At 32.9% G+C, this 13,297-nt stretch overlaps 1 protein-coding gene across 2 annotated transcripts in view; it reads right to left on the reverse strand.

Annotated features, from left to right (window-relative positions):
* The window catches only part of FSTL5 (follistatin like 5), a 747,693-nt gene that overhangs the window by 148,054 nt on the left and 586,342 nt on the right, over window positions 1–13,297 (reverse strand). For both annotated transcript variants that reach the window (XM_025873977.2, XM_025873976.2), the window contains exons 9-10: window positions 11,924–12,085; window positions 7,140–7,274 (exon numbers count right to left, since the gene is read on the reverse strand). In XM_025873977.2, the coding sequence (XP_025729762.1) occupies window positions 7,140–7,274; window positions 11,924–12,085 (297 nt within the window). The remainder of the gene's footprint in view (window positions 1–7,139; window positions 7,275–11,923; window positions 12,086–13,297) is intronic.

Consider the following 13,297-nt stretch of genomic DNA (forward strand, 5'->3'; position numbering starts at 1 on the left):
AACCAATATTAATTTATTGAAGTTAATTCTAAAATAAGGATGGTTGTAATGACCCAATATTTCCAAATATAATGCTGACAGTGAAAATGATAAAAGTAAAGTTGTATATTCTATTATAAAATATTCAGACATTCTATTCCAATACTTACAAGAAGCTAGATTAATCATATTCTTTACTAAATCCCAGCAAGGTGTGCTATAATCTGTGCTCAGTGCTTAATGCAGCCAGTAGCTTAAAAGCTTTCAATAGCAACCTACATTCAACTGCTTTCCATTTACCTTAATCCTGAAGATGAATTATTATCATCTGGGAATTGAACTCCCCTTGGGAATGGAAATGTATTAAGTGCTTATGCCATTTGCAAGCTGTTTTCAAAATGAATAACATTTACCTCCTCCTAAAACCCTCTCATATATTTCATATCATCTCCTACTCCTGTTACAATCCCCTATGGCCCATTTCCGGTCTTCTTTACATTTAAATCCTCCCTGTATATCACCCCATTAAATCTTAGTTATCAAACCCTATTCCTAATGTCTCTGTAGATGAGATTATCTTGAAGCACTTTTTTGTAGTTCAATTTGTCACATGAGAAAACTTCCAGTGAGGTTTGTTGACAAAGTTGGGCACTCTAACTCAAGGTTTTCCAATTCAAAGTTTAGGTTACAAGCAAACATAAAGTCCTTAGGCATATGATGCTTTGCATGAATTGTTCACTCAACGGTATCATCCTGCTGTGAAATGTAGTATGAGGAAAAAAACGTGATTGATACTCCTATGACTGCTCTATTATGTAGAAAATAATGGATGATTGCTCTCAAGCTGTAGCTAAACAAAGTAAGACTGTGTTGTGTCATTTAGTCCTAAAGTTTTCTTTCCCCATGTTTATTGCTGTCTGTATGGAATTCAATACCTCTCTTCTCTGCATCTTTCAAAAAAGAAAACAGAAGAAGAGCACATCACATAAGAATTTAAAAAATGTAATAGGAAAATAAATTGACTAATGTAAAGGGAAATAAAGTGTGGCTTTTGCTTTCATTCTGTGACAAAAGTGGACCCTGGTGACAAGATATTATTTAAAATATCTTAATAGCTACATTAAAGAAAAAATGTATCTCTAATCGCTTGGGCCAAGTTGTTTTAATGTAAAATGAAATAGTGATTTTTGTATTTGGATATGTAATTACATAGATGTCCATATATACTCATCTCTCTCTCTCTCTCCCTCTTATCTCTACATTCATCTCAATATCTGTATTGATCTCTATTTGTCTCTATGTATCATTCATTTTAGAAACTCTAATTTCTAACAATTACTAGATTCTCCAGAGTTTTAAAAAATAACTTTTGTCAGGCACCTGGGTGGCCCAGTTGGTTAAGCGACTGCCTTCAGCTCAGGTCATGATCCTGGAGTCCCAGGATCGAGTCCCACATCGGGCTCCCTGCTCAGCGGGGAGTCTGCTTCTCCCTCTGACCCTCCCCCGTCTCATGCTCTCTCTCTATCTCATTCTCTCTCTCAAATAAATAAATAAAATCTTTAAAAAAATTAAATAAATAAATAAATAAAATAAAAAAATAACTTTTGTCAATGTTTCTAGCAAGGAATAAATAATTATTTTCAGAAAATAAGCATAAAGTGGAGGAAGAGCTACTTTACATCTAGCACTATGGAGAGTGCTTTGTAATTTCTACACAGAAATCCCTTAGTGAGTTAATATTCATTCCAGATCATTACAGATAAAGAAATAAAAGCTCAGAGAGGTTATGTAATAGCTCCAAATCATAGAACTATTATGTGGTAGAACAATGACTCTAACTCATGTCTAATGGCAAAGTTCATGCTCTTCTACTATGGCAATCTTCTTTTTTGGGTACATGTTGTATCCCATCACTACTGAAACGAAAAATGACCTATGAATTTATTTTTGGTGAATGCAGACAAGTCAGTAATTTTTTAATAGGTGCAAATAAGAAGAGTAAAGTCATTACTGATGGCTCTGTGACTTTTTCCTTTGACTATTTTTGAAAATATCTATCTATCCAAATGCACATTGTATAACCAATATTGGTCTTTGTCCATGGAATTGCTAGAAGAGAACCCAGAGCAATCCTTAAGAAGTAGGTTACATAAGGCCATAGCTTTCTTTAATGTGATCTCGACTTGATTTTGGTTTTATTTCTGTTGTACAGGATTCTGACAGTTTATTGAGTACTAGGAAACCCACCAAGGAAAACTGTTTGCTACCACTTAGACATTCTTACATTTCAATTTCTTCTTTTCTGTAGCTCCTAATATTCTGCTAAGTTTACTTATTTAGTATTCAGATTTTAATTATGAGCATATAATTCTAAAAATGGATGTGTTCATATCAACAACTATATATATGTATATATATGTATATATATATATATATATATATATATATATATATATACATATATATGATATGTTCTCAATACCCAGTGTAGCAAGTTTATGAAAACAGACTTAACAAAAATTAAAGGTGTTTATTTAAATGAGAGGTAAATTTGTTATGCCAAAGAATCTGGATTTGCATGCCTATAAAAGAGTTGAATATAAACATGAATTAGTAATGCTTGAGACTTTGGGGTTACAGCTAAAATCCATTAATTTCTTTGCCAAGATCAATGTCATGAAACATTGCTGTTTGTTTTCATATAGGAGTTTTATATTTTCAGGCCTTATGTTTAAGTCTTTAATCCATATTGAGTTGATTTTTATGTATGGCGTAAGATCAGGGTCCAGTTTCATCCTTTTACATGTGGATATTCAGTTTCCCAGAACCATTTTTTGAAAAGACTGTCTTTTCTTTAATGTATATTCTGATGCTCTTGTTGAAGATCAGTTAACTGCACATTCATGGACTTACATCTGGGCTCTCTGTTTTATTCAATTTGTCTATCTATCTGTCTTTATACAATACAATAAATAAATAAACAATACAAAATATTGTTTTATTTACTATCGCTTTATATATATTATTTGGAATCAGCAAGTATGATGCCTGAAGATTTGTTCTTTCTCAAGACCACTTTGACTATTCTGGATCTTTTATTGTTCTATATGAATTCTAGGTCTTTTTTACTATTTCCATTGAAATAGACATTTTCAAAAAAGTCCAAAAAATTTCTATTTTCATTGTTTTTTTTGATGGAAATAACATTGAATCATAGATTGCTTTGGATAGTAGGAGCATTTTTAACAATATTTGTTCTTCTAAACCATGAGCATGAAATGTCTTTCCATTTATTTTTATCTTAAGTTTTTTTCATTAATGTGTAAGAGTTTTCAGTGTACAAGTCTTTCACCTCCTTGGTGAAGTTTGTTCCCAAGTACTTTATTCTTTTTGATGCTATTATAAGTGAGATTGTTTTCTTAATTGACTTTCAGATATCTCATTTTAATTTAGAGAAACACAACAGATTTTTATATGTCGATTTTGTACACTGAAACTTTACTGAATATGTTTATTAGCTCTAACTGTTTGTTTGTGGAGCCTTTGTAGGTCTTTTTATTTATACATTCATGTCATCTGCAAACAGACTATTTTACTTCTTCTTTTCTGATTTGAATGCTTTTTTTTTATTTTTACTTTTTCGTGCCTAATTGTTATGGCTAGGGCTTTCAGGGACATGTTGAATTGAAATGGTGAGACTGGGCATCTTTGTCTTGTTCCTGATCTGGGAAGAAGATTTCCATTTTTTACCATTGAGTATGATGGGCTTGTTATATATGACCGTTATTATGTTGAGGTACATTCTTTCCATGTGTAGTTTGTTGAGCATTTCTATCATGAAAAAGTGTGTCAAATATTTTTCTTCATCTATTGGATGATCAAGTGGTTTTTACTCTCATTCTTTTTTTTTAATGTGCAAATGACATTTATTGATCTGCACCATTTGAACCATCCTTGTATTCCAGGGATGAATCCCACATGATCATGGTGTATGATCTTGTTAGTGTGCTATTACAGTCAGTTTGCTAATATTTTGTTGAGGAGTTCTGTATCCATGTTCACCGGGGATATTGGCTTATAATTTTATCAAAAGCATAGGGAACAAAAGCAAAAATAGACAAGTTGTACTATATCAAACTAAAAAGTTTCTGCACAGGAAAAGACACATCAAGAGTGTAAAGTCTACCTATGGAATGTGAGAAAATATTTTCAACTCATATGTCTGATAAGGGTTTAATTTCAAATGTATACAAGGAACTTCAATAACTAAATTAAAAAAAGAACAACCTAATTTAAAAAAAAAATGGGAAAAGGATTTGAATAAACATTTCCCCAAAAGAAGATATACAAATGGCCAGTAGGTATATGAAAGGTGTTCTACCTCACTAAGCATCAGAAATGCAAATCAAAACTGCAAAGAGATATTATCTCACACCTGCTGGGATGGTTATTATCATAACAAAAGATAAAAGCATTGGCAAGGATGTGGAGTAATTGGAATTTTGTGCCCTGTTGGCATTGATGAAAAATGGTGCAGTCACTATGAAAAACATAGAGGCTCCTCAGAAAATAAAAATGGAACCATCATACGATTCAGTAACCCAATTTCTGGGAATATATCCAAAAGAACTGAAATCATGATCACAGAGATATCTGCACTCAGACATTCACTGCAGCAACATTCACAATAGCCAACATATGGAAATAACTCAAATATCTATTGACAAATGAATGGATAAAGAAAATATTGTGTATACATACAGTGGAATATTATTTCACCTTAAAAGGAAGGAAATTCTACCATTTGTGACAACATAAACGGACCTGAAAGACATTATGCTAATTGAAGCAAACCAGTCACAGGAACACAAAGACTATAAAATTGCACTTATATGAGTTATCTAAAAGAGTCAAAATCATAGAAACAAAACAATGGTGGTTGTGAGGTTATGTGGAGGAGGGAAAAATTGAGTTGTTCAATGGGTATAAAGTCAAGATGAATAATTTCTGGAAATCCATTATACAACCTAGTGCCTATAGTTAACAATAAAATGTCATGCACTTAAAAACTTAAGAGGGTAGAATTTATGCTGTGCTCTTACCAAAATAAAGGAATTAATTAAGTTAAAAAATGAAATCTGTTAGTTTCCTCTCTCTTTTTTTTAAAGATTTTATTTATTTGAGAGAGAGAGAGAGAATGAGAAGGGGGGAAAGAAGAGGAAGAAGGAGAAGCAGACTCCCACTGAGCAGGGAGCCCCAACGTGGGGCTTGATCCCAGGACCCTGGGATCATGACCTGAGCTGAAGGCAGATCCTTAATTGACTGAGCCACCCAGGCACCCCCTAGTTTTCTCCCTTTATCCTTGAAAATGTAACATAATTTAAAAACATAAGGAACATCTATAAATAACTTATATCCAGACTTAGGAACAAAACACTCCAAATCTTTCACTTGTATTATTTCTTATAAGATGACTTTGAAAGTTCTATAAATATAGATGTAGTAAGGCCTGCTTTGCTAAAACTTATAAAAAATGTTATTTCTGATTTTAATAGCATGCTAACATATAATCTCAAAAATTATTAAAATGTATTATTTAGACCTAAGTGCTGAAAGTAGTAAGTAAAATAAAAACATGATTTCAGAAACTGTTTATAATTAAACAAACACATTCATATGACTAAATTTATGAATAAAATTATATTAAATCTTCCTCTAAAATTGTCCTTAAATTTACATGCTGGTAAATGTGACTCACTCATTAAAGGAACTCTGGCTAGATGTTTTAATGCTGTAACTGGGGAGATGAAAAGTACTTTACCAAATTAAAAGAAAATCAGAATAGAGAGTTGAAATTAAAATCTGTGTCACAAATGTCATCATTTGAGACCAAGAAAACCAAAGTATCCAATTACTTGTCACCTAAAATTATTTTTTAACAGAAAGTGAATTGCAAATTGGTATTTAGCAGATATGTATAAAAGGAGTAGACAAATTATGGTGGACCTTATCCAGGTCATTAAATCCATCTTTCTTTTCTGTTTTTCTACCTTAAGAATTTTCTTTTTAAATATTTGCTTGTAACGATCGTTGTCCTAGCCAGACCAAATATAGACAAAGATACATTGGTAGTCAGACCTTAGATAAGGTCCTTCTTTCCCATTGGCTCCACTAATATCCACGTGTACTCATTGATTTAAAGAGAAATAAGATTCCAAGACAATGCTTTAACCTTGTTCAAAAACTTGGTTCAGAGAAATAAGCATGCCAAATTAGAGAGCCCTCCAAATATCAGGGCCCTTCAACAAATTAGATTAATAAGACTTGTAAATGGATATAACAAATCAGACTGAGGAACAAGGACAATAGTCATTCCAAGTACCTCCAGACCCAATCCTAAAACAGCCATACAGTGTCTGTGGGATTTTCCATAGAGAGCTCATTTGACACAGGCTCTAAGACTTTGAGTTCCAAGCAATTCAGCTGTAACTAAAAATCCATCTGTAGCATCCTTACCCTATCCATATCTCTTTCACTAAGTAATATTTTTTTAAAAAGAATGGCATATATTGTTTTCTTATTACTTCATGATACAACCAGGTAACATGCACGTACAGCAATGGCGAAGGATTTCTAGCCCTGGGATTGATGTTGGAGCCAGGGCAGTGAGGGTCTTACAGTGGCAATAACCAGTGCCTACTGCAGAGATTTCTTAAGCGGTAGGGCTCGTGGGCCACCGACTGCAAGGCAACTGACAGAAAAAGAAAGATATTAATTTATTACACCTATAGGATGCCTCTTTGCTGTATCTTGGGACCTTGAAATCCCCATGTCATTTGGAAAAGGAATTTTGCGGGGAATTTAAATTCTTGTACAGGTGAATGGGAAAACAGGACCTGAAACATAGTAGGCACACTTGCAAAGGAAACAAAATCATTCTAGTGTTGTTTAAAAAATTTCACAAGCTTGTTTAATTCTTAAATCTGATTTTAATACTTTAGTATTCTTAGCTTTCCTATGCATGAAACTTTAAAAAAAAAACACATTGTTCATTTCGCGGAGTTTTCTGGTGCTTTCGCTTTTTGAAAAAAGCCTAATTGTAAAGTCGAGTACAACGTGTGCGCGCATGTGTACTGTGCATATAAGTGGTCAATACATACGGGTCTTTCTGGCAGAATCTTCCACGAAAAGAGAAGAGATGTCTTCATCCACTCCTGCTTCATTCTTTGCTATACAAGTGTATGCTCCTGTATCTTCATAGCGCACATTGCTTATATGAACCTCACTGCCATTTGCTGAAAACAGAAGGCAAATGCAACTTGTAAACTACGATTTCAGTTTTGGTACAGCGCTTTCTGATTACACAGTCAAGCAGTTCTCTTAGCTTGTCCTAATTAAACTATTTTCCTTCCTACCTCCATGCTTTGGAGGCATGCCAAATTATTCCAAAAGCATTCAAGTGTTTCATAAACTGTGTTGTCATTCTATTACAGAGAGCCCAAAACTCTATGTCAAATGCACACGTTTCATATTTTATCTTTATTTCCTATTTCCCACATTTCATTAAGTATTTCATATTGATAACTCTAATTCCATTTGTATATTTATTTTTAGTATTCAGAATCCACTTTGCCCTAAGCTTTACAGAATTTTAAAATAATAGCAATATGGTTTATATATAGGAGAATACGGCTAAAAAGACTTTTCATAAAGAAATTCAGTGAGCTACATCACGCGAGTATAGTATGATTGCCACTTATCAGGTACATTATTGAACCAGTATTATATATCTGGAATTAGAAGGTAAGGAAATTATTAGGTAAGGAAAACGGAAAGATAATAACACATGATTTGTCTGCAAGATTTGTCTTTTGCCAGAAATATACATAAAGAATATTATAATATGGAAATTGATAAGTTAATGTATAATAACCAAAGGATTGAGGGAATAATTAGCTCAACTTTTAAATCTTGGTAAAATAATTTCTTAAGCTAAACCCTGAATAACAAGTTGCTTTCCCCAATGTGGATACCAGGGTAAAATTAACCACCAACTATATGTTGGAAATAAATAATGTGCTTTTATATATATTATTTCTTAATTGTCCTAAATAATACATAATTATCAGAAGCACAATCAGAGACTCATAAAATGATCTTATGGAAATCACTTAATTCAAAAGATAAGGGCTGGACACTTATCAGACTCTAAAATTCAGTGTTTGTTGTGCTCATTTGCTTAGGTTTCTTTTTTTTCTCTTTTACTTCATTTTCATTCTTTCTTTAAGCGATTCTGTGTGTGTTTGTTTCATATTATCCAATCACAAGAATACCATGCACCACGTGCAACAGAAAGTAATATGACTTTTTAAGACAGATAAGGGACAAAATAATCCATATGCCTGTTTGGGGAAAGAAGGTAGAAAACTAATGGGAAAAAGAACGTGGGAATGCCAGTGGCTCTCAAGGGATGTGAATGGGATCTGGAAAGGCAGTGAGTGTTTGGGGAGGAATAACCATTCAGATAACCTGAACCTTTTTCTCACTTTACAGATGGTAATGCATATCTCCATTGCCCCCATCCATTGTTGAGAATCACTACTCCAAAACAGAGGTTGGCCATTTTGGGGTGTGGGTGTTTTGTTTTGTTTTGTTTTGTTTTCCTGTTAAAGGCTGGGTAAACATTTTATGCTTTGTGGGCCATATAGTATCTGTGGCAGCTACTCACCTCTGCCATAGCAGCATGAAAGCAGCCATGAACAATATTCTAAAACATGATTGTGGCTGTGTTCTAAAAACAAAAACAAAGCCCCCCAAATGGCTTTATTCACAAAACAGGCAACTTCCCAGATTTGGCCTGTGGGCCTTAGGTTTGCAGACCCCTGCTCTAAAAGATAAGGAGTGAATGATGTATTTAAGCCTGCATCAGCTTCTTGTTTTGCATGAAATATGGCTCTCTCCAAAGAACATTCTTTCTCTCAAGACCCACACACTTAAGCTAAATTCTCTAGATTTTTTTGAAATATCAAAGTCAATTTATTCCTTCTTCAAATGTTCTCTTCTCAATATTGTTATATGTTCTCCTAACCTTTATGCTTTGTCTTCCTCCTTCTCTACATAATCAACCATTTCTAGATGTTTTCGACTCTATTGCCAGAACTAGCAATTCCCTCATCCATTTATCATTCTGACACATATGTCTTACTAACTGCCAAAACTAGAATAAACTGACATATCTCTGCACTTAGTGTCTCTGCATCTTGTTTTTTGAGTACATTGAGATGACTGCATAAGCAAATTTACAAATTTTCAAATTCAGAGTTTTCAGTGTGCAGGATGTTCAGTGCTACTTGGTATTCACTTCACTTGATCTTTACAGATACATGCCTTTCATTTCCTGCTCCGTTTTTAGTTCAAATCTTTACTCTGTTTGATGTTTCCCATCCTAACTTCTTACCCTAAGCAAGCGACCTTGTTTTTAAATCATGAAGTGCATACATGTAATTAGCAAGTAATCCCAAATCATTTTGCAGTATATATGCTTATTAAATCATCACATTTTACACCTTAAACTTACACAATACTCTGTCACTTATATTTCAATCAAAGCTGGGAAAACAAGTAAAGCCAACTTCCTATCCATCTACATCTTCACATTTATTTACTTCTCAAGGGAAACTCTCTGTTTCTTTCCAAGGAAAATCCCTTTTCTTCCTGATTTCTACAATTTTTTGGTCATCCTTCCCCACCTCCATTATCTGCACATCTTTTTCTTTTCTAGTATCTCCCCAAATTGATGCATTATCTAAGAAGAAAAAAATATCTTCATTAGTCCTAATCCTTTCCATCAACAGCAACTACCTTTTCTTTTGTCCTCCTTTCAAAATCTGGAGAGATTTTTATACTTTCTTACCTCCTTCTCATTTCTAAAACCACTGAAGACTGATGGCTGTGAATACTGTTTTTTTCTAAATGTCAAAAGGCCAAACTAATCACCTGACCTATGAATATATTTCAGTGACTTTCTTTGACCTTTCTATGCATTTGGCATTGTTGAACTCTTTCCCATACTTCGCTTTCTTTTCTTCCGTAGGATCACCTTGTTCTCTTGTTTGTTGCTGATTTTTAGTCTCCTTGTGTTATTTATCTTGACTTGCCTTCCAATTAAACATTTTGCTCTTCTAGGATTTTGCTGCCTCTCATTAACATATCAACCCATCCATTGACGTATTCACTCCATGCCTAGACTTGGACTGCACATGTAAATGTTAACTAAGCATTTGTTGAGTAAACGGATAATGAAACAACTATAGTATTTGGTAACATGTCATCACATGGAATTTAACATGCCTATGCACCCAGATTTATCTCTTAGGTCCTGCTTCCTACTCACTTTTCATTTGTCACATTCTCTCAAAACTGCAGCTTTTTTCTCACTTTTAAAAAATGGTAATAGTTACCTGACAAAGGCCCCCACTCTTTCACTATTGAATCTGGAGTGTAACCAACCCCCCAAATGTGCCTTTCTGTATATTCCTAGAAGCAAAGAAATAATATGCTCATCTAATATGGTTTACTGCTATTAAATGGGAAGAGATGACAAAATCAGAAACTAATTAGAACTTTCTTCACTTTAATTTCTGTTAATCAGATCAACCCTTTTCTATGATTATAGGCACTAAAGATGTAATTAGTAGATGTAAACATGTAAATTTGTTGGGTTTACTTCTATTAATATAGAGATTTATAGGATCTAGGTTGTAAATGTCACAATTACTTTCATATGTCATTTTTTACTTGCAAAAATAAGTTATTAAATATGTCAAAAGATTTATTTAAAAACAAATATTGGAACATTCACTGTTAAAGTGGAACAAGAAGTGAAGTCTATGCTTATACAAATAATGCAAAAATGGAAATAACATTCACTTCTAGCATGAATTGACGGAATTTAAAGCATACAATAAAGAATATAATGCCATGCAACAGATACTCCTGTAGAACAACTTGTCATGATCTATGCTTGACAGTGGAAATAAGATTTATACATTTTTATTTTTTTTTAAAGATTTTATTTATTTATTTATTTGAGAGAGAGAGAATGAGAGATAGAGAGCACGAGAGGGAAGAGGGTCAGAGGGAGAAGCAGACTCCCCGCTGAGCAGGAAGCCCGATGCGGGACTCGATCCCGGGACTCCAGGATCATGACCTGAGCCGAAGGCAGTCGCTTAACCAACTGAGCCACCCAGGCACCCGATTTATACATTTTTAAACTTACTAGTATAATCAACATATATGCAACTGCTTTTGCGTTATTTAGATTATTTGACATTACAAAATTTTTTTGTTTTCTACTTACCACATTCATTATTATAATCTGTATAATAATTATATTTACATATTAGACTGTTAAAACTTAGAATATTTTATGTATTAAAATTCAATAATAACATTCATACCTTTTAAACAATGTAAGTGTGAAACATATTTAGTAACATTTTTTCTTCTCTCTTCATTTGCAAGGTATGCTACAAAATATTCACTAAGGAATTTCTATCCTATTGACACTCTCTATGAAGTATGATGTAAACATTTAAATGACCCCTTCAGAATGTATTCTATGAAGAAATCCGCCTATTCTGCTCAGCAAATCTGTTATAATTCATAGGACAAGTATTTAAAAGATACATAATATAATATAAATACTTATTGCCATAATAATGATATAATTAATTATGACAAGACTGTTATTTAAGAAACTAAAAATACTAACAGACTCTATTTCAAATATAATGTCTTAAGAACAATTATATTTTTTTCATATGCATGACATTTTGTTGGCATCAGCTACCTTTTTTTTTCAAATCATGTAAACTCTGTTATAAATTTTAGTATAAAGTTTCTACATGGTCAATTAAGAGGAAAAAATGCAAATAAAATGCACCTTGAAGTGTGAGTTGTTTGGACAGCTTTGGTGTAATATCAATTCCATTCTTGAGCCAGCCAAGCTGAGGGTTTGGTATCCCCTCTGCATGGCACCTGAGACTTGCAGTTACCCCAGGTTCTCGAGCCTGACTCTCTGGATACACCCGGATTACTGGAGGGACTACAAGAAGAAATGGGAAAAAAAAATTGAATTAGTAAGCCATATTCTTTGATTTTCCAAAAATTGCAATATGAGAAAATTGCCAATTATATATTTTAATGATATATATCTCTATAGATCTTAGTTTCCAAGTATAATCATCTGCAAAAATGTGCCAGTTTTCCTTACATAAAAGTTATTCTGAGACTATGCCAGGAAAAATACAAGCTGAGTCTGGGATATCCTGTTTTGGTAATAAAAGAAGTTTTCAAAGGATGATAGAAACATCAAAAAAATACAAAAGCTAACTTAAAGGAACTTTTATTTGCCAAATATGAGAAAATTTGAGAACTAAAATAATTAGCAATTATAAAGAAAGTAAGGAATTAAATAAGACTTAAAGAATTCAGTTATATAAATAAGTAAATGAATATAAAAATGAGAAAGAATGAAAATCTTTTCCTTACCACAGCATGTTTAAAAAATCAGGATAACAATTACATTTACAGAAGCATCCAAAAAATAAAATATTTAGAAATAAATTTCACCAAGGAGGTGCAAGACTTTTACACTGAACATTGCAAAATGAGTTGAAAGAATTTAAAGAAAAACTAAATACATGAAAAGTCATGTGTTTATGAATTGAAATAATTAATTAGTAGGATAGTAAGAATTGGTAAGAATTGTCAGTAAGATGATGTTACTCCAAAAAAATTGATCTACAGATACAGTGTAATCCCTATCAAAATTCCAACTGCATTTTTTTTTCTTTTGGCAGAAATGGAAGACCTAATCCTCGGATTTATATAGAATCACAAGGGACCCCCAAATAGCTAAAACAACCTTCTCAATTTCCAAATATACTACAAAGTATGTGTAGAGTATACATACAAATATATATATACATACAGTAGACACACACACACACACACACACACACACACACACACATATATAGTAACCAAAACAGTGTGATACTGGCATAAGAAAAAAATTTAAGCCTATGAAATAGAGTTGGGAATGCAGAAATAAAACTATTAATCTTTGGTTAATTGATTTTCAACATAGATACCCAGAAATAGTCTTTTCAAGAACTGATGCTGAAACAACTGGATATCCATATGCAAAAGAATGAACTTGAACCCCTACCTCACAAAACATATATAAAAATTAACTCAAAATTCACAAAAGACCTAAATGTAGGAGCTAAAATAATAAAGCACTTAGAAGAAA

This window comes from Callorhinus ursinus, unplaced genomic scaffold (assembly GCF_003265705.2).
Source record: "Callorhinus ursinus isolate GAN/ISIS: 27379988/994484 unplaced genomic scaffold, GSC_fseal_2.0 scaffold4, whole genome shotgun sequence".
NCBI lineage: Eukaryota > Metazoa > Chordata > Mammalia > Carnivora > Otariidae > Callorhinus > Callorhinus ursinus.